This window comes from Phragmites australis, chromosome 18 (genome assembly GCF_958298935.1).
Source record: "Phragmites australis chromosome 18, lpPhrAust1.1, whole genome shotgun sequence".
Classification (NCBI taxonomy): domain Eukaryota; kingdom Viridiplantae; phylum Streptophyta; class Magnoliopsida; order Poales; family Poaceae; genus Phragmites; species Phragmites australis.
The window spans coordinates 28971616-28993686 of NC_084938.1; the positions used below are offsets into that span (position 1 = coordinate 28971616).

Below are 22071 nucleotides of genomic sequence, written 5' to 3' on the forward strand. Positions count from 1 at the left end.
CACTGAGGTTTCACCGCTAACAGATGATTACATCGCTGCAGAAGCCCCCTCTTATGCCACTCAACCGTCCAACGATGCCCACAGAGTTAGAGGGGAGGCTAATTAGTTGGCCAGGCCGTACCCATATAGGCCTCGTGGTTGTGCAGATTCACTTGGTTACATGTTCAAGAATAGGTCCTTAGGAACCCACATAGGAACAATCACAAACTTGCTGTATAGCACCACCTCAAACCAACCATCCTGTTAGGATCCCTATATCATGTTGCTACAACATTACCATACCCGATTCTTGTTGCATATACATTAGTCAAGATTAACATTTTCCCAACTATGACTGCACTAGCATATACTACCCATTTTAACCCATGATCCATCAACGGCGACAAGGAATTATCATACAAAACTAGTAATTCATTTACACAAGCATGCAATTGAAGGATAAATAACTACACATGAATCCTAAAACAGGGGCAAAATGTTCAAGGACACTTGCCTTCAGTGGAGGGTTGCTCAAAGTCTTCGAAAGCTTGCTCGTGAAGATTTCTGAACTACTCACCTCCTAATCGACAAACCGGAAAAAAACACACAAAAGAAACCTCTAAGGACAGTACACCAAATAGTACTAAATCTAGGTAAAAACCCTATAAAAAGATTCTACACGTCGCTACGAACATTTGAGCTTGAAAATCGCCCAAAATGGAGCTACGAGCAAAAAATATTATGCTTTTGAAGTTCCAGGGGCTAAACTGCAAGTTTTAGTAGATTTTCAGAGAAAAACCCGAATTGATTTTATACTGAAAATTCTATTTATGATGTCATAAATCAAAACCGATTTAATTTTCTATTGGAAAAGTGCATCGAATAGGTTTACGGGCCCATGGACCACGGCTTGGAGGCCGGTCCATGGGTCCACGGTGGACCGAACCGAAGAGGTATGCACCCCTCTGATCTGGGCCGTCCATCCGAGATCGGACGGCCGGGGTTCAACCGGGGCTTTGGCCGGCGGCACTGGACCGGGGGGGGGGGGGGGCAACAGCGGCGGAGTCGCCGGCGCTTCGCCGGAGTAACGCCAAATCATGCTACCGGCCACGGATCACGACGGGGAGCGGTGCAAAATGAAGAGGAGGGCAAGGGTAATCTATACTGAGGTTGCACGATGGCTTAAATACCCAAGGCAAGGAGAGAAACAGGTAGAATTGAAGAGATTCGGCCGGAGCCCTTAATTCCATAAAAGCTTTGGGTTCCAAATTAGAGAGGGCAATAGAAGGGGGAAACGGCCGGAAAGGAGGGAATAGGGGGCGGGGATCTCGACCATGCACCTTAATCGGTGAATAAAGGCATGGGACGGCTCGGATTTCAAACGGCGCGCGCGGATTTAAGGACCGAGTTGATGTGACATCCTACCTAGTCTATACAGTTCAGCCACTCGATCCTGTATGAGCAGGACTTAGCCTAAATCCCACCAGCTAGTCTACTGTTGTCTGGAGGCAGGTGTGCAGCGGGAAACCATGGAGCAGGTGCAGGCTTGGCGACCCGGTTGGAGGCCTAGCTAAAGGTCATGAACCACTGGTTGGCTCCCGTAGGCAGTTAGTGTGATGATGCTGTGGTGGGTAATGGCTTTATTGAGTTGCACTTCCACGGTGGTGGTATATCGCCGAACTCAGCTTGTGGGTAAAGTGTACCACTCTGCAGAGGTAAAACTATTCGAATAGCCGTGTCCACGGTTATGAACGAACTATGGTTCGGTCAAAGCAACTATCAAGGGTTGCGTGTGTTTTCCTTGTGCTTGAGTGGGTAAGGTGTGCCTGTTTTTGGAATATAAGTTCGGCCATGTGCCGTGGGTTGCCGTGAACGGTGTGTCCGACAACGATAAAACTTGGGCCCTGGTGACTTTCTACCATGGCCAAAATGTAACACACTAATTTTTAACCTTTCCTAATAGTAAAGAATTTTTGTTAGAAGTGTTGTGCTAGCTCTTGAAAACCCTAGAGAGAGAAAAAACATTAATTTATAAAGCAAATAAATAATTTAAGAATTGTTTGTCGCATTCATGTTGGAGTAGATGCATTAGGGTTTTATTGTGTGGAAAGTCCCTTTTGAAAACCCCCGCGAGAAGCCGTTTAAAAATCGTGGAAGAAATCATCGCAAAAGCCAAATTCAGAAATTCAGAAAATTCCTTCCGGGCCGATTTCTCCTTTTTCTTCTTTTCTTTCCGCCGGCCCATTTTTTTTCTTTTTCTTCCGGCCCGACCCATTTTTCCTCCCGTCCCTTTCCCCGGCCGCCCACGTGGGCCGAGCCGCGCCGACCCAGCTTCTTTCCCCGCTCGCGCTCGCCCTCGCTGGCGTGTGGGTCCCGCGCGTCTTCGTCTCCGCGCTGCGCCGCTCGCCGAGTCCGTCTCCGCACTGTCTCCGCGTCGCGCCGCCGTCTCCGCGCTGAATCCCAACAACCCGAGCCCGAGTCGGTTCCGCAAGGCTTATCCCCGCGCCCTCCTAGCCTATATAAAGCCCCGAGCCCCCCTTTTTCCTTCGCCCAGATCCAATCGACGAGCAACGCCGCCGCCCGCCATTGCTCTCGGCCAAGCTCGCCGTCCGCCGTTGCCGCCGCCTCCGCCGCTTTTGAGAGCGCCATTGTGACCGCGTGCTTGCGTAGAGCCTCCCCCGCCGCCCGTCGTCGCCTTTCCGCCACCGGAGCCCCGTCCCCGACGAAGAACCGAGCACCGTCGAAGCCTCTCCGTCGCCGACCCCCTTCTCGAGCCGCGCCGCCAAAGGTGAGCCATCCATCGAGTTCCCCGTGCTCTCCTCTCTCTATTCCGCCGCTCACCATCGTCCCCCGTAGCAAGTTGGGAGAGGCAAGTGTCCTTGAACATTTTGATCCCAGTTTGTTTAAAATGCGTTCTTTTCAAACATGCATGCTGTTAATCCTGAATCCTATATATGTATAGTACCATGTTCCATATAATTCCTTGTCGCCATGTTGATAGTAGAAGATATGATGGGTAGTCATGCTTAGCTTCGCACAAAAGGGATTGAAGGGTTAAACATGATTAACTAATCAATGCATTTATGAGTTGGGAACATTAATGATGGCAATAGCAACATGAAATCTTAGGCCTTGAGCAAAGTTGGGTCAGTGATGATGAAGTTATGATGTTGGTTTAGTTTTTGCTTAAGTAACCTAAGTAAAGACCGGTTCGTGGAGCGACAACCCAAGAAATATCGTACCAACCATGAGACCTGGTATGGGACAGGCCTAGCCTATTAATTAGTGGATTCCAGTTTTGTGCATGCCAAACGGAAGGGTGGTTGTGTGGGGACGGCAAAGGCCAGAACCATTTGGTTAGTGGTATGAGATGTGTAGTGGAAGGGAAGGGTGAGAACTTCCTGGAGCTACGGGGTGCAAAAGGGGGCTTCTGGGTGGTGTGATGCCACTTTGACGGCGGTGAAACCTAGCGGGTATGCACATACTGGATGAAACTTTGTAACGGCTTTGTAGTGACTTTCCGGGCGACACACCACTGGAGTGTGTTAAGTGTTTCGCGGACACGGCAACAAGGAAAATCACGACTTGTGGGGAAAGCTGGACAACCTCTGCAGAGTGTAAAAACTGTTATAACAGCCGTGCTCATGGTTATGAGAGACTTGGATCCTCACATGATTAGCCAAGAGGGTTGGGTCATTTTGGTCTGTGGGAAGCCTGATGTGGGAACTCAGGTGGAGGGAAACACTGTGGAGATGGTTCTAGGAGCTGGAGGTTTAATGATGATGAACCTAGTTAAGTAGGTTGCTTTCATAAAACTGCATAGTACAGTTGGCTTTTATGCAAAATTATAACTGTTATGGCATATTCCTTGTTTAAGCTTGCATAGCATTTTATTTCTCACACTTGCGGAGTACTAGTTGTACTCACACTTGTTGTTTTACCCCAAATGTTGTTCAAGCGCTGCTCAGACAATGAAGGAGATCCAGATTACTTCGATGATGAAGAGGAAGACTGCTAGGCTGGCGTTTCCCCAGGTCAAATGCCTGTGGAAGTTGGAGTTTCGCTGTGTGCTTTTTATTAAAGACTTTTAGTCTCATTATTTATTATAGTTAAAGCGTTGTAATAATGACACTGGATGTGATACACTGATGAAGTCGCTGCATGTATGAAACTTGATCCTGGCATACATGTGGTTTACATCTGGTTTTGCCCCTTTCTAAAACCGGGTGTGACACAACCCCCCCCCCCTTCAAATTATTAATGTTTTTATAATGTTTTCATAAAACTTGCCTTACAAAAAATGAACCTTGCATGTGTAAAACTTAGCATTTCTGCAAATTAAACATTACAGCTTGTTCCTTGTCTATTCCATATGCATGTATTTATACCCCTGCCGTAGGGCCAGGGTTGGGACTTGCTGAGTACTTTTGTACTCACCCTTGCTTGTGCTTTCAGAGGACGACCCGAACTTCACCGAGGCAGACGGTGAGGCAAGCGAGTAGACTTGGTCGCGTCTGCACCCGAGTTTCCTGTGGAGTGGCGTGTTCACCATGTTGTCTCTACTGTGTACTCTGTTGTCGTGGACCTTTGTAATAATGCATTGTTGTGTTGTGCTCTATGTTCTGTTAGGTTGGTGGATTATATTCACCGCCCCTCGTGTTGTATGACCATGATAACATCTGTTGTAAGACTTTTATTTACCAGCGACTGATCCAGGAACTGGTATAATAATGGTTTTAAGCACCGAGGATAACTCGGGGTGCTTCAATATGTTACTACAGTCATATGTTCTTAGTCGGTTAGATGTAAACGTGGGACTCGATTAAGTTACTTCCGTGACAGGGTTGACGCGAAAGATCCTTGTTCTAGTGCGTAACCGCTAAGTGTCATCCTTCCAGTTAGATCTATCGAGTTGCATGCGAGTGAACCATAGCCTGAGGGGGAGAATCACCTTTAGCCATTGTTGTCAACCCTAAGTCTTCTTGTTCTGCTGAGTTCTAGATTAGGGTTTGCTCTAGTCTAAATCGTTGTTCTAATCATCTTCTTTCAACCAAACCAATCGCTTTGTTAGTAGTATAAAGCCTAGAGTCTAGATAGAAGATCCACTTGTTCCCTGTGTTCGATAAACTATGGAATACTCTAAGGGAAAAGCTACATCGATACAGTGTGCTTGCGGTTAAACATAAGTGTGCATAGAGATCACCAACAAGCTTTTCTGGCGCCTTTGCCAGGGAACAAGTCTGTTTTTCTATTTAGTCTTTTGGATTTTTACTACTAACCCTCTAATCCTTAACCCCTTTCTCTAGTATTATTTGTTTTTGTGTTTTCTTCGTTGTCATGGCTTTTGCAGGATCTTCCAAGACGCTGCTGAAGCTTTCTAAACCAGCTGCCCAATTGATGATGCCTCCAAGGCCTAATGCTAAGGTTGAGCGAGGAGACTACAGGCTGCACCCAATGCTCATACAGTTGGCTCAAGAAACTCAGTTTTCAGGAGCAGAAGATGAGATAATCCCTCCCTATACATATCTCAAATACCTCGAGATGCTTTGTAGCACATTCCAACATTAAATCAAGGAGCCCTTAGGCCCAACCTACCTAAATAGAAATAAAACCATATAAAAAACGATGAGGTGCTTGCATTCTTGTAATAAAACAATGGTTGTGTGTGCATCTCACGATGTAGAAGGTTACCAGTTAACTCTTTTATTATCTTCAGTATAAAGGTACAAACAAAACCATCTAGCTGTCCACGTACAAGATAAGAAGAAACCAGATGTCAAAAAAACATGCCTGGAAGAATGGAGAAGTGACTCGAAGATTTTTCGGTCGCCGTTCAACGGAACCCGGCTCACTATTCACAAAGCCCAAGTCAAACTGACAATGACACAGTTGTGTACACGTGACTTTTCTGAACTTCTACACAAGTGTGTTCAAATTAACTGGCTAGTTGTACCCGTGATCTCATGGCACTGCAGACAACTGATTTGTGCACATACTAGACAAGAACCAGACGTCAAAAAACATGCCTGGAAGAATGCAGAAGTGGCTCGAAGATTTTTCGTTCACAAAAGTCCTACACATACTAGACAAGAAGAACCAGAAGTCAAAAAACATGCCTGGAAGAATGCACAAGAACCAGAAGTCAACGGAACCCTGGCTCACCATTCACAAAAGTCCAAGACATTGTACCAGTGACTTCAAGTGCACTGCATACAACTAATTTGTGCACACCTCAATTACTTTTCTAAATGACCAGCAAAAGAATATTTGACAAGCTGGAGATGGAAGGATTATAGGCAGAGACAGATGCCCAGCATTTGTTCCAGCCGAGCAAAATAAAAAACCATCTTCCACGCGTGCGTGCTTGCACCTGCGACTAAAGCGCCAAGCATGTAAGTATAGTACTACATTATAGATTCTCCTAGACGGTTCTCCGATATTTCCAAAGTAAATTACCATAACGATATATTTTCGCCAAGTAAAAATACACGATGGGATTGCCATGCCTTAAATTTTTACCGCCTCTTCTGTAAACTTAAATATCGAGCAGACGACCAGAGAAACGTACGTCTCGTCCACCATACTCAAACCTCGACCTATCAGTCAGTGACGCAGACTCGCTCCTATATAAAACCCTGCGCCCAGCAGGATGGATATTACACCGGACGGAAGGTCGTTTCTCCAAAAATAAATAAAACCCATTTCCCCATGGCGAATCCTATAGAAGCTGTGGTCCGTTCCGTCCTCCTGGCACCTCGCCGGCAAGCCCTCCTCCTCCCGGCGGCTGCCCCGTCCGTATCAGAGTGTCGCTCGCAACATAATAGAAGAAATCCTCCTCGCGTCAGCTTCTTCGCCTGCTCGGCCGAGCACGCCCCCAGGCTTCCTTCCGTGGGGACTCGAGCGATGTCTTCTGGTTCTGGTAAGGAGTAACAACCCCTAGCTTGCTTGGATGGAGTCTTTTAATCCTGTCTATCCAATACATGTAATTTTTGTTGAAACAAATTAATTGTATAGACTCTGTGGACCAATACCTAAAATTTCGGCTTTCTGAAATTTACTCTTTTAGTTAAGATGCTACTCCATATTTGTGTTTGTAGAGTAGCTAGCGCCATATCTAACTGATCTGTAACATAATCTCCTTTAATTTGTTCAAACAGAATATGTTGAGGGGAGATTGGCAGGAGAAAATACAAGCCTGCAGATAAACATGGTATGGACATCACCACTAATCGTTTTTTTTTTCTTCAGCTAAATGTTTGAGGTTCATGTCTCAATTAAACATGCACGGTCGTCAAATGGTTGACATAAATTAGGAACGGGAGGCTAGAATACGGAAGTACCTGGAGCTGGAGAATCCCGAATACTTGCCGTCTTCGTATGACACGGCATGGGTGGCTATGGTGCCATTGCCGGGCTCTTATCTTCGGACTCCATGCTTCCCTCAATGTGTGGAATGGATACTTCAAAACCAACACGGTAATGGGTCTTGGGGTGTCAACGAATTTGACTTATCAGTCAACAAGGATATTCTCTTATCCACTTTGGCATGTGTTATTGCACTCAAGAAATGGAATGTTGGCTCGGAGCAAATAAGGAGAGGTACTAGACATAGATTCAGTTACTTTCCATTGTTTTAATGTCTTCTGTTTTTGAGATTTGAAAGACCTTAACACGAAGAAAATTATATTGGCAGGACTACAATTTATTGCAACGAATTTCTCCATTGTTATGGATGAGCAGATTGCTGCACCTATAGGCTTCCATCTCACATTCCCTGCTCTGGTTAGCCTTGCCATTAGGATGGGTTTGGAATTTCCTGCCACAGAAACTAGTATTGATGGGATTCTTCGCCTCCGTGATATGGAATTGAAAAGGTACGTCGATGACAAAATGATGGTATATAAATTAGTGTTGTACAACAGGCAAACAATTTTGGAGAGTAATAATGTTATAGTTTTTGAATAACTTTATCCAAATATGGAATTATAATTATAAGAAAAAACTTAGATATCGTTTTTTGAAATATTATTATTAAAAACATGTATATGTTTTCCTTGGTTACCCATAGGGCAAAAAGAAACTATATTTCTAAAATTAGTTCCTGATTTGACATTAAGTGTATGTAGTTTTCCAACGTTTATGTATTTCTGTGTCAAATTGCTATCTGGCGTCATATTTCACATATAGACATACGAGCCATGCTTATGACTTCTAGGATTGTTCCTTTTACGGTGATGGTCACTTCCGATTATGAGAGACTTAATTGGAATCCATGCACATTGCTCTAAAAGATACATAATCCTGTATATGAGAGCTCCGCCATACACTGTTCAGATAAATGGTTTAATCAATTTACTCTATACTTTTGTTAATTTTATAATTTTACAACTTCTACAATTTTTTTGGATTAATGTGGTAAGCGCTAGCTACTTTTTGGTCTCCATAAATAGAGAGACATAATTGAAATCATGCACAACTATTTTTTATCGTAACAGGTATATTTGTATAACATATACATATATAAGGCAATATAAGTGCTATTTAGCACCCTGGGTGTATGTTGGTGGCCACTATGCACTCAAAATATGAAATAACCGTAAGCGCACGGTATCCGTTATAGCTTTTTCGTCACAGTATTCTAAGGTTTAATATCGATCTCCAAAGAGCATGCCTAATACATCCCTAAGCACACTAGTAAGGTTTCCTTAAGGCAGTTGCATATACAGAGCAGGGCGAAGTGTATGCGATGGGCGATGTGAACGTGGATGGTTGTGACAGTGCAAACAGTAAACGAGATAGAAAGGCGATAGGTCGGATGGATTGATTGATAAACGAGATCTTCTATTATCTTCTAGAGAGTATAGTTACATCTATTATCTTCATCTAAATCATCTTAAAACCGTATCCCTGCCTGCCTGCTACTCACGGTCCCTTCGCTTAGTCCCCTGTCACAAGATTGGTACCTCGGTAGCACTGGTTTAACGAGCTACAACAGCGTCGACTAAGTAACTAACATTGCTATATACCTTAAGTATCGTAGAGGCTCAGCATGCAAGACCTAATCACCACGATCAAGTAAAGCAGCTATGTATGTCGTTTAGCCCGGAACCAGACGAAGAATTAAGCAAAGCTATAATAGTGACAACAAATTTAGAGGATCTTTTTTTTTTAATTTGTTTAGAGGATCTATTGGTGGCAAGAAGATCGGATAAATAGAGGAACATAACTTTGATAAAAGATACTTGATTCATCACCAAGGTAAACATACATCGACAACTGTCAAGTACTTGGTTCCAGAACTCCGGTGTAATCAACTATACAGGGAGATCACCGGATAGACTAGCCTAAGCTAACCTAGACAACTAGATCTTCGGTCGGATGGAGGAGCAGGGCTCCGCCCTTGTGGCTCTTAGCTCCAGGTGGTTGTGTTATGTGGTGGATGGATTGATTGATCGATTGGTGCCGAGAGACGTCAAGGGGTCCTCTATTTATAGTCCAAAGGGTCTAGGGTTACCCATCGGCCAAGTTGGTGGAGATTTCCTCCTGTGCCGATCGGCAAGGGGAGGATCTCCTTCCTTACCTGCCAAGTCTTCCCTGAGTCGGTTCAGGGGGTTTTTCAGGAGATGTCTCGTGACTTCCAAGTGGGTCTTTCCATAAAATTATCTCCGATTCAAATCTCCGGATAAGATCCAAATCTCCGGTGATCTCCGGCTTCCATATTTCGCTCAACAGATTTGCCGCGAGATAACAGAAGATTCTAGATTACTTAGTCATGAAGCAAAGCTTGGAGTCGACATAGGCCTTGCTGGGCCCTCTTGGCATGTGTGCTGATTGGCAAGAAGGGCCATGCCGAACGGCACAGTGGTTGTTTTCCACTGTGGGCCTCCTGGATTTGCAGTGTATTCTGGGTATCTGTTCTGAAGAATCTGGTTGTGTCATATTTGTTGTCAATTTTGTGGCATTCTGCAAAATGTACTAAACGACACAACATGTGGAAATTTGTCAAGGTTAGAGAGGATAGTCAATACTAATGGTAACAATTAAGCCCAAAAATCAAGAGAATTTGGCACTAAAGTGGGGAGTTAGTGAGCGCCAACAGTGTAGAATACTTTACATTGCACTCATGGTGTTTTTACGATTGTTTGATTTAGAATTTACGATTCGTATGTAAACATTTACGATCTTGTTGACTTGGATCATAAAAACCAACATAAAAATTGTAAAATACAAGTTAGAATATCATTAAAAACTAAAAAATTTTATTGGTATTTAGAGTTTTTATGACATTTTGCACTTATGCAATTTTACGATATTTTGACTAGGAATTTACAACCATATGTTTATGATTTCGTTGAAAAATTTAATTTTCAAATTGTAATAGGATTTATGTACTAATAGTGCTACCCAGGGTGCATAATAGCGCTACCCTGGATGGCAATGTGTATTTATGTACTATGTAGATCGACTGGATTCTGATCAAGATGCTCGTATTAAATGGAAAGCTTTATTTCTTTATATTCAATCATTCCCAAGTTTTAAAACTAAACAATTAAACATGTCACAATTTGTAAAACTATAGATGAAAACTGGAAGGTTATAATCTGGACCCTGCAATAGATGGCACTTTCAGTATGTTTTTTTTTCTTTTTTCCAATTAATATGGAATTTTGAGCCTTTTACGTTCTATAATTAATCTGATGGCTAACGGAAAGCCTCAAATAGGATTTACGAGATAAGAGTAAGATTTCATTCCCCATATCTATTGGTTTGATTGATCTTATACTTGTAAACTATCTGAGTATGTATTTCACATAATTTATGAGTAAATTTCAAGAAACTACAACTATTTTGACATAAGTATCACAAAACTACAACTTTTCAGGCACATATCACAGAACTACAACTATTTTGACATAAGTATCACAAAACTACAACTTTCTCACAGAACTACAACTATTTTTGCACCAATTTGACATAAGTATCACAAAACTACAACTTTCTCACAGAACTACAACTATTTTTGCACCAAAATTTGTAGTTCTGTGATACTATTTTTGCACCAAATTTTGTAGTTCTGTGAGAAAGTTGTAGTTTTGTGGCACACATTGTCAAAATAGTTGTAGTTCTCTGATATGTGCACAGCAAGTTCTAGTTTTGTGATACTTATGTCAAAATAGTTGTAGTTTCTTGAAATTTACTCATAATTTATTTATAAAGTTAGTATATATGTATGTGTTGGTGATGTGAATGGAAATTCAATGTGTGCTTCGTTTCTTTTCCTTTTCTTCAAAAGTAGGGGGAAAGTATTTCTCAATCTTTCTTTATTGGGAGTTTTTGTACAAATCAAAATTTGGATGAATAAAGGGGTCAGATTGTCAGTCATATGTTATTTTTGTTACCGATGAATATAGCATCAGAATTTGATTATTATCCTTGAGTAACACATTTACACTTAATTTAGACTGGCTGGTGAGAAATCTTATGGGAAAGAGGCATATTTGGCCTATGTTGCTGAAGGGTTAGTAAGCCTGCTGGACTGGAATGTAGTTATGAAGTTCCAGAGGAAGAATGGATCGTTGTTCAACTCTCCTGCCGCAACTGCTGCTGCATTAGTCCACAACTATGATGATAAAGCCCTCCAGTACCTAGATTCTATTGTCAATATATTTGGTAGTGCAGGTGCGTTTGTCTATGTTTCCTTGTGAAGGATCTGCAAGCGTGTAGACTATTGCTAAATACTTAATGCTATTATATCTTTGCAGTACCAACAGTGTACCCACTAAATATATATTCTCAGCTTTCAATGGTGGATACTCTCGAAAAGATCGGAATATCTCGGCATTTTTCTAGTGAGATAAAGAGCATCCTGGATAAGACATACATGTAACGACCATGAGTAAAGACTTTTTATATGTTCTTAGTAGCATGTAAACTTGACCTTATCTAGTTTGCAGTTTCTGGTCACAGAGAGATGAGGAAGTAATGTTGGATGTAGCAACATGCGCAATCGCATTTCGCCTTTTACGGATGAATGGATATGATGTTTCCTCAGGTACTTCCATAGCTAGAAATTTCCTGTCTTAGTAATTTACTCTTAGGTCTTGATCTAACTCATTATGAGTAATCTCGCACAGATGAGTTGTCCCATGTTGCTGAAGCATCCACTTTCCATAACTCACTTGAAGGATACTTAGATGATACAAAATCTTTATTGGAATTGTACAAAGCTTCAAAAGTCAGTTTATCAGAAAATGAGCCAATCCTAGAAAAAATAGGTTGTTGGTCAGGTAGCTTATTGAATGAAAAGTTGTGCTCTGATGCCATGCAAAGAATACCAATCTTTGGAGAGGTGCGTGCATGAAACTTAAAATCCCCATTTCACTTGGTCGTTCAGTTTACATTTGATTCCATTGTTTTTCCAATTTCAGGTAGAATATGCTCTTAAATTTCCCTTTTATGCCACGGTGGAACCTCTAGACCACAAGAGGAACATTGAACATTTTGATGCTAGGGTTTCTCAAAAGCTAAAGACAAAAAACTTGTAAGGTTCTAATTTCTAGATAGAATTTCCCATGAAATCGTATCAATATATGAGTTAGAAAAAAACGCAAATATTTTTCTGAACCAGGCCGTGTCATTTCAATCAAGATCTCTTAGCTTTGGCTGTTGAAGATTTCAGTTTTTCTCAATCTATTTACCAAGATGAACTCCAGCAACTTGAAAGGTAATCTCACTGTTATATGCTCACTTGTCTTCTTAACTTCCTTTCTTGGACTATCTACAAAATTTTGTTGTGACAGTTGGGAGAAAGAAAATAAGCTGGACCAGCTACAGTTTGTACGGAAGAATCTGACAAATAGCTATCTCTCTGCTGCTGCCACCATAAGCCCTCATGAATTATCCGATGCTCGCGTTGCATGTGCCAAATCTATTGCACTCACACTTGTTGCTGATGACTTTTTTGATGTTGGAGGATCAAAAGAAGAACTAGAAAATCTCATATCCTTAGTTGAGAAGTACAATCCTTTAACTTTATTTCTTTGCCAGCACTTTCTAAAGTAGTGTTTGTGTTATGCTTTATTAATAAGTTATCCTCCCTCTTTTGCCAATGGTTGTCTTAGGTGGGATCAACATCACAAAGTTGAGTTCTACTCTGAGCATGTAAAAGTAGTATTTTCTGCTATTTATACCACAGTTAACCAGCTTGGAGCAAAGGCTTCGGCAGTACAAAACCGTGATGTTACAAAATACGTGGTTGAATCAGTGAGTTTCGTGTGTGATCCTCTGATTCTGAATTTCATTGAGTTGACAAGTTGATACCACATAGCAGGTGTGGTAAGCTACTTAAAAAATAATATAAGTATGTTGACAAGTCGACATTCATCTGCAGTGGCTAGATTATTTGAGGTCTTTGGCGACCGATGCAGAATGGCAACGGAGCAAATATGTGCCAACAATGGAGGAATACATGACAAATTCAATTGCCACATTCGCATTAGGCCCTATTATACTCATAGCACTGTTTTTTGTTGGACAAAATCTCTGGGAGGACATCGTCAAAGATCCAGAGTACAACGAGTTGTTTAGACTAATGAGCACATGTGGCCGTCTCCAGAATGATACTCAAAGCTTTGAGGTATTTTAGTTCCTTTCTAACAAAATATTCATAGTAACTAGTCATCATTGCCATACAGATTAAGCTTATCATTTGGTATTTTCTGACAAATGATCTACTGTTGCAGAGGGAATGCAAGGATGGTAAACTGAATAGTGTGTCACTGATTGTTCTTCACAGTGGAGGTTCTATGTCAATAGAAGCGGCTAAAAAGAAGATACTGGAGTCTATAGCCTCATATAGAAGAGACTTGCTACGGTTGGTTCTTAGAGAAGACAGTGTCATTCCTAGACCATGCAAGGAGATGTTCTGGAGGCTTTACAAGACAAGTCACGTGTTCTACTCTGAGGCCGATGGATTTTCCTCGCCGAAGGAAATGATGGGCGCACTGAATGCAGTTATCAACGAGCCACTGAAACTAGAGGCTACTAGTCCATCTTTGGCTGATCAATTGAAAAATAATGATTCCTTGTAATTTTCCCCAATCATATGATCAGGTGCAGCATCAAGGAAATATACCTAGAAAGGTATATCACATTTGCCAAGCATGGAGAAGGAAAACGGTAGTAATCATATGAACCTCCCAAATGAATCATCGGATAAGCATAGCTGATTCTCTCATTATCTAATTGCTATACATGTAGCCAACAAAAGAGTAGTAGCCTAAGAAATTAACTCTGTCCCTGTGGTCATTGTGCTTCGCTCCTGGTCGACAAATGGTATAAGTTAGGAAGGCAATAGTGCCAAAAGAATTGTCATATGTTTTAAAAGCAATACCACTATAATAATTGTCATTTCCTCGGTCTTTATAATCTACTAGTTTATCGGCACGTGCAACACACACATGCAACTCTACAACCACCTCATTTTAAAATCAAAATACGATGAGACACCGATGAGACACCAAAGTGTGCCATCGTCCTGTCAGTGCCCTCCTCACTATTCTAGCCACCCCACCTCATCTCTCCATCACTCCCCTTCCTCCCACGTCACCTAGCCATACGTCGGCCATGGTCAGGTCAAGAGGCAGCAAGGCTCAAGCACCGGTAACATGCAGTGGCGGAGCTCTGCGTCTAGCAAGAACCGGTCCAATAACTAAGCGTGTAAACCACCCAAACGTGTAATGATATAAAAAATGTACAACTTAGATACGAGAAATTTCAGTATTTGCTATCGAATTCACGTGTCTCTCTAGAATTGCCATCTAATTCGCGTGCCTTTCAGAATATAACACCGAGCATGCGAATTTTTTCAGAATATGACATCCGCGCCAACACCATTGGCGCGGAGGTGCTCTCTCCACCGGGCCGAACCTTTATGCCCCTGTGTACTGTGCAATACCCGCGCCAATGGTGTTGGCGCGAACACTCCCGTGCCAAACTGCTTGGCGCGGAACCTCTATGCGTTCGAGAATGCTGTGAAGGACTTATTCCTACAGAGAATGTTCCGCACCATTGGCGCGGGAGGGTCCGCGCCAACACCATTGGCGCGGGTATTGCACAGTACACAGGGGCATAAAGGTTCGGCCCGGTGGAGAGAACACCTCCGCGCCAATGGTGTTGGCGCGGATGTCATATTCTGAAAAAATTCGCGTGCCCGGTGTTATATTCTGAAAGGTATGCAAATTGGACGGCAATTCCAGAGAGGCACGCGAATTCGATGGCAAAAACTGAAATTTCTCATTTAGATAGTACTTTAACTTCATACTTATACGGTACAACAAACTACATAAAAACATACAATAATACGAAAGTAATTACCTAATTAATGAGTACTCCCGTTGGAAGCAGACACAATATGCTTGAAGAAACATAGCTCAATGGTCTTCCCGTTGGAAGCAGTCACAATGTCACCAGTTCTCATGCCTGTACCACTAATCATATTTTCACAGCCAGCAACTATAAAGTGAACCTGTGAGAAGGGAAAATCATTGGCATTTAGCAAATACACTAAACAAGGTTTACCAAGATATTACTCCTACTAGAAAACTGAAGTACCTCTACTCCAGGGGGCTTGATTTGGCCCAAAGCTTTAGCTGCACCAAATACTGCCGCAGAGCCTCCCATGTCAATTTTCATCAGTTCAATGCTGCAACCTGGCCCAGTCTTAATGTTGTAGCCACTGGAGTCATAGGTCAATCAAGTATAAGAACAAGCAACAATTATTAAGAAAATTAACTTCATGACAAAGTATATCAACTTATATATCTACTACTAAATGTATCTATCATTGTACTAAATTCATGAAACAAGATGAAAGTATTACAAACCTGTCAAAAGTTAGACCCTTCCCAACGATAGCCAGCTTTCTCCTGACGTTTCCACCAGTCAGTTTGTAACACAAATGGATAAAGTGAGGAGGGTTAGCAGAAGCTGCAGCAACTCCTAAGTAGGAACCCATCTTTAACTCTTTGCATTTCTCCACATCTAATACTGTGGCAGTGAACTGAGAACACAGGGGAGATTTGTGTTGTTGATGATGAGTGATTGATGTAATTGTTGATTTGGAGCCTTTGGTTTGCATAGCATGTGTCAATTGCGTTTGATTATGTTTATGGCTAACCAAGAGTGAAAACAGAGGATGGCGGAGAGACATGTTTCTTGACTCATGATGTGTAGGTGTATGGATGCGACATGACGGTCGACGGCAAGACGGTGAAGGGCAAGTGGAGGCTTAGTGCCGATGGACCGTGCTAGCCGGGTGGAGCCATGGGCGATCCGCATCGCTCACATGGAGGGCGCAAGAAAACATGGTGGGAAGAGAAGTGATGAAGATGGCAAGTCAAGAGGTGGCTCGGTGGCGGGAACGCAAAGGCTTGAAGGCGTCAAAGGTCATGGCGGAGATTAGACACACGTCGACATCGAGGAGTCATGCTTCGAGAAGCATGCAAGGTGGTTTTGCCGGTTTTTCCTCAAAACCGGGGGCGGAGTCGGAGGATGCATGGCATCATCACGAAGCTTGCATAGAGACGAAGCAGAGTCGTGAAGGCGCCGGGTCCATCTGATGGACAACAAAAGAGTTGGACCATTTTGCCATTCGAGAATAATATCTATGTATTAGTCTTTAAGGGCATTTTGGAAATTAGCCATTTGTCTATATATATGAGAGAGGGTTGGTGCAAATAAAGCTTTTCAGGACCTATTTTCATTTGGATATTTCTTAGGCTTGGTTAGGGTTTCAAATAGAGAAGTTAGGGTTCATAGCTCTAAACTTAATCTCATCAAGAGTGGGAGGATGAAGGGCGGATTCCAAGCCATGTATCTATGATTCTTGCTATGTTCTTATTTCTGTTCATCAGTTGTTTAGTAAATTTGTGAAGCTGTTGATCTCCCTCCTTTTAATCTGTTGCTCTTGAAGATTTAGTTGATTTTTCACTCTTCGCTTGTGGCAGCGATTTCGAGTGATTTTGTTGGAGCAAAAGTTTGCTAGGACATGTGTGAGAACATCTAGAGTGATTCCAAAATGATTTCCTCACACGAGCACCTTTTAGTTGTTTTTCTCTGAAATTTCCCTTTCTGTGTGATTTTGGTCAAATCCACGAATCGAGGGTGAATTCTTGATCTCTTTGAGGAGATCTTTTGGATAAAGATTCATTATGTACGTGAGAAGCTCTGGCTAAAATTTCGCTGGATTTGGACCACGTTTAGTAGGTTTTCTAGTTTTGATTTTAAGTTCTGAGCTGCTATTTTTCAGTTCTGCTATAGGTTCAGAACTTCCGGTTCCTATCCTGAACATATATGAACAGTATTTTGCAGCAACCAGATTTTTTACTGTTCATCAGTACTGGTCGAAGTATTATTCATCAGACTGATCAAGGTGGTCGTCAGGCTGGTCGGATTTACTGTTCATCAGTATCGGTCGGAGCACTACCTGCACGTCTAATCGAAGTTACTGTTCATCAAGACTGGTCGAGTGCTGGTCATCAGTACTGGTTGGAGTACTATTCATCAGTACTAGTCAGTGAACTTTTTCTATTCGCTGTGAGCGTACTTTCGTGTTGTTTTTCACTGTGTATGGTGTTACGCTTAGTTATGATTCATTCTTGAGGTGCGTTGAATTCGAATTAAACATAGACCTAATTGTTGGTTAAGAATTTATTAAAGGCTCGTATTCACCCTCCTCTCTAATCGCCGCTCCGATCCTTTATGAATACATCACTGTATGTAGAAGCGATCTTTGATGCTTCCGCAAGCACAGCTTAAAGGACGAATGAGGACTGCAGTAAGTAAATACCACAAAGGCATCTATGGAGAATACTAGACGTTCACAGAAAAGATCTACTGACCAGGGGTAAGGACATTGGCAGGAGAGTTCATAAGCTCTCTCCCGAATATCACACCCGACGAAAGATCGTTAGCATACTTAAGTTTCTGATCCACCTCTAGACCAGAACCAAATCCAATAAGATCTACTTGTTTCAGATGCACCTTTTTCGATTCAGACTTGTATCTGCTGTCCTCATACAGCCCGAGCACAGTACCTGCAATTCAAATAGGCACAATAAGATGACAATATCGTGATCCTCTTCATTGTGTAACTGTACTACCAATTAACTACAAGATGCAACATAAATACCATCAGATTTCAATCTGTGCAAATGATACAAAAATTAATCTAGTTAGAGAAGGAATGGGGAATTGGGGAGGGGAGCAATCACCTGCCGAGCACCACGCCCTGCTGGCTGCTGCAGTGACTGATCTGCTAGGTTGCTGGTGGCTGGCCTACCCCCTGCGCCGTCCGCCCTGCTGGTCAGCGCAGCGGCCCTGCCAGCCTGACTGCTGGTGCTGGGCATCGTCGGTTAGGGTTGAGAGTCGTCGGTCGAGTGCGAGTCGAGTCAAAGAGATGGAGGGGAGCGAATGGAGCAACCTAGCGAGTAGCGACAGACCGGGACGGGAAGTCGGGAACGAACACATTAAAGTAGCTTGGGCTGAGCGACGACCGAGCGAGAGGAAAGATCGAGTTGGGCCTGGATGGTTGCCGGCTAGGCCGTGGGCTAAGTGAAGGCTTGTGCCACTCAATAGAATATATGCTTGGGCCATGGAAAATTGAGGTGGGGTGGGCGGGGGGGGGGGGGGGTATTTAGATTTTTTGGGCCACGATGGCCCCAGTTGCCTAGGCTCAAAATCCGCCCCTGGTAACATGGAGTCATTCCCATAGTCAGCTTTATCCTCGGTGTCATCATCAGAGTTCGAGTTCATGGTCACGTTGTTTCCCAATAGATCTCATGCAAAACATGATATTTTATTGGTTAACAATAAATTTTATCCAAATCAAAGAAGATATTTGACATTTACTTAGGTCACACTATCTTTTTTTAACGTAACGTTAGCCTTCACTATGTCTTGACAATCCGTCTCAAGGATCCGTGTAGCAAGAACTCCATCTCTACACACCAAAGCATTGAGTAAGCGCGCACGTGAAATCCATACGACCATATAGAAAAGGTGTCGATCTCCTTATTGAGTTATTGATCTTTTACTTATCTCTCAGTCACTTTTCTACACCGTTGTATTAAGATCCAACCACCCAGATCTGCCCGGCCTTTTATCTTATCCTCAACTCCCACCCCCTCTCTCTTCGTTTGCTTTACATTTGGGAAAGATAGATAAAAAAATAGAAATGCAAATGCCATGTTGGTTGACAAAATATCAAGATTTAGAATCATTATAACCACATCAGTCTGGTTGATCAGTTCTATATGCACATCGGTCCAAAATCAGAAAAATACCGAAGTTAAGGTACCTGAAAAATCAAAATTTATAGTAAGAACATCAGAACCTTCCAAGTAATAATTTTCAATATGCAAATGAGTACGAAGAGATTATCCAAACTTCGAAATCGATTGAGCCTAACAAAGGCATAAATAGTCAAAGAATTCCATGTTGCACATTCTATCAATTGGATATATATACTCAACGAGTATATGTTAGCCCTCCCTGTGAATGTTGTACGGTAAGCCATTATCAGAGTACTAGCAAACCATCCGGACCTGTCACCTACTTTCATCACAGTAATAGTAAAAAAAGGAAAACCAAGATAATTTTTGCATGCAATGAAGTTGTCTTTTATGAAAACAAAATACAATTGACAAATTAAGCACCAGCATACGGTAAGCCATTATCAGAGTACTAGCAAACCATCCGGACCTGTCACCTACTTTCATCACAGTAATAGTAAAAAAAGGAAAACCAAGATAAGTTTTGCATGCAATGAAGTTGTCTTTTATGAAAACAAAATACAATTGACAAATTAAGCACCAGCAGATGGTACCCCAATAGCAAATAAATTCCTATAAAAAATAGCAAATAAATTGATGAGAGATGTGGTGTGTCCAGCGCTGTTAATTACCTTGTTGCCGAAAGAATGCAGCTTCACTATCTGCGTGTTGCTGATGAGCTTGGGGTCGCTCTCGACCCTGGTGTATGGTGCGTTGATGTCCGTGTCAATGTAGGCCAGCATGTCGAATACACCTGGTTCAGTTCAACGCAAGAGGAGAGCGTAACAACTGGTGCCAAAAAGAATGTTGGTAAATCTGCCAGCAGAAGAGAATTAAACGAAAAGTCAGCTCTTCTTACATGGCTCATCGAGGCAGGGAAGGTAGGTGATGCAGGGCACGACCTGGCACATGAAGATAAAATCCAGCCATTCAAGTTTGATCAGATTGAACGGGGAAAGGGGAATGAATATTTAGGAGCAAGTGAGAATGACGCACCGTTCAGCGTCGGTCTCGTTGTTGAATTTGCACCGCTTGAGCACCTCAAAGGTGGCCTTGCTGATGATCATCAGCACTATCCTCTGCAGGTTCCCGGCCTCTAGCCACTCTGCAACAGAGATTCAGACACACAAAACTAATGAGGAAGCCTGAACACATTTGCGAGCAATACAAGAGGAGAGAAATCTCAGATGGGAGGAGACCTGATAGCTAGAAGGTAATGTTGGCGATGAAGGTCTGACCCCTTGTCCTGTGTGAGCAGCATGGTAAGCCCGCACTTCTTCACCTTGGTGAAGCTCTCCTCTGGGAACACCACGCAGTTGTACAGGATGCTGCAAACCATCACCCGCCAAATTCAACTCCATCAATCAATTAAAAAAAAACCCAAACATTCTCATTGATCCATGACAACAAATCAGCACCTACGCCGTGGTTCCCCTCCCCAGCTATTGTAGAGTACCTGTTTGTCGCGTAACCTAAGAAGCGAAGCTGTCAAATATCTAATTATTAGGGTATTCTCCGAATATACTCGTATTCCAAACAAGGTATGTACGGAGTCTCCAGATACGATCCCAATTACTTTAAACCCTGATCAAAGGGTATGGTATGTTCCAGAATCCTGGGCAGGTTACCCTTACGTGTCCTATAATACGGAGTCCATTCTGAGTACGACCAGGATCTAGATCTCAGAGTCCGAGTACTGCATGATCAAAGATGTTTTTTGGTTGTCATTAAGGACCTTCAACGCCTTTAGCCTTGTCAGCCTACATCTGTGGACCATGAGTCCCCGGAGGTCTTTCTGATCTCCGAGGCTTCGGAGCTCTCCGGAGCCCCAGTCTTTCAGAGCCTGAGCAGGCTCCTCGAAGCCCCGGGGGTGAGTCATCAGGTCCCGAGGAAAGATCAGCAGGAGGGGCCCGCTACACCGTTGTATTAAGATCCAACCACCCAGATCTGCCCGGCCTTTTATCTTATCCTCAACTCCCACCCCCTCTCTCTTCGTTTGCTTTACATTTGGGAAAGATAGATAAAAAAAATAGAAATGCAAATGCCATGTTGGTTGACAAAATATCAAGATTTAGAATCATTATAACCACATCAGTCTGGGTGATGAGCTCTGGGGGCTGGTGAGGGCTTCGACATCACGACCCATCACCGCTAAGCACCCCCTGCAGTTATTGCGCAGGCTCCAGAGCCTCGGACTCGTCATCGCGAGGCTCTGTTACGAGACCACAATTCCCCCCTGCAGGTAGACCTGCAGGCCGTACCTTTCCCGGAGGGATTCTGGACCCCGAAGCTACCTAAGTTCAGGGGTGATTCAGACCATGATGAGTTCGTCCGTTCGTATGCCCTCGTCATAGAGGCCAACGAAGGTGTACATGCCACCTTGGCCAAGTGCTTCCCTCTTGCCCTAGAGGGGGTAGCCCTCCGATGGTTCTGGACACTGGAGCCTGGGATCATTTACGCTTGGGTCCAGCTCCGAGACCTTTTTTGCAACAATTTCCAGGGCACCTTCGTCGAACCGGTGACCTCCGGGAGCCTGTTCAACATCAAGAAGCAGCCAGGCGAGACCCTCCGGGATTACTTCCAGAGGTTTTCCCAAACCAAGGCCCAGATTAAAGGCATCGCGGAGTCGTCAGTCATCGGCGCAGCAACCCAGGGTCTGGCCAACAGACCCCTTTTCGATCGATTGCACCGGCGCCCTATGCGGTCGGTGGAGGCCCTCATATGCAAATTCGAGGAATACGGACGCGCGGAGGAAGAGCGG

The 22071-nt window shown here is 43.1% G+C and overlaps 2 protein-coding genes and 1 pseudogene across 3 annotated transcripts; 1 reads left to right on the forward strand and 2 right to left on the reverse strand.

Annotated features, from left to right (window-relative positions):
• Positions 1 to 6582: 6582 nt before the first annotated feature.
• Positions 6583 to 14399, forward strand: LOC133899288 (9-beta-pimara-7,15-diene synthase, chloroplastic-like). Of its 2 annotated transcripts, XM_062340266.1 has the most exons (14): positions 6583 to 6898; positions 7137 to 7189; positions 7293 to 7578; positions 7673 to 7853; positions 11441 to 11658; positions 11742 to 11862; positions 11934 to 12031; positions 12114 to 12328; positions 12408 to 12520; positions 12608 to 12703; positions 12780 to 12995; positions 13101 to 13242; positions 13370 to 13615; positions 13722 to 14399. In XM_062340266.1, the coding sequence occupies exons 1-14, from the start codon at positions 6688 to 6690 to the stop codon at positions 14067 to 14069; spliced, it is 2544 nt and encodes an 847-aa protein (XP_062196250.1). In that variant the 5' UTR covers positions 6583 to 6687; the 3' UTR covers positions 14070 to 14399. The 2 variants fall into 2 exon arrangements, with proteins under 2 accessions (XP_062196250.1, XP_062196251.1); XM_062340267.1 differs by lacking the exons at positions 11441 to 11658; positions 11742 to 11862 and having other exon boundaries at positions 6585 to 6898.
• A 959-nt stretch (positions 14400 to 15358) lies between these two features.
• Positions 15359 to 18386, reverse strand: LOC133898690 (leucine aminopeptidase 2, chloroplastic-like). The gene is made up of 8 exons (XM_062339362.1): positions 18252 to 18386; positions 18141 to 18147; positions 17880 to 18074; positions 17748 to 17791; positions 17462 to 17464; positions 15864 to 16039; positions 15592 to 15715; positions 15359 to 15505 (listed from the first exon to the last, which is right to left on the reverse strand). Exons 1-8 carry the CDS (start codon positions 18384 to 18386, stop codon positions 15359 to 15361), a joined length of 831 nt encoding a protein of 276 aa, XP_062195346.1.
• Positions 18387 to 19327: 941 nt separating this feature from the next.
• Positions 19328 to 20649, reverse strand: LOC133898691 (mitotic spindle checkpoint protein MAD2-like; annotated as a pseudogene).
• Between the last annotated feature and the right edge of the window lie 1422 nt (positions 20650 to 22071).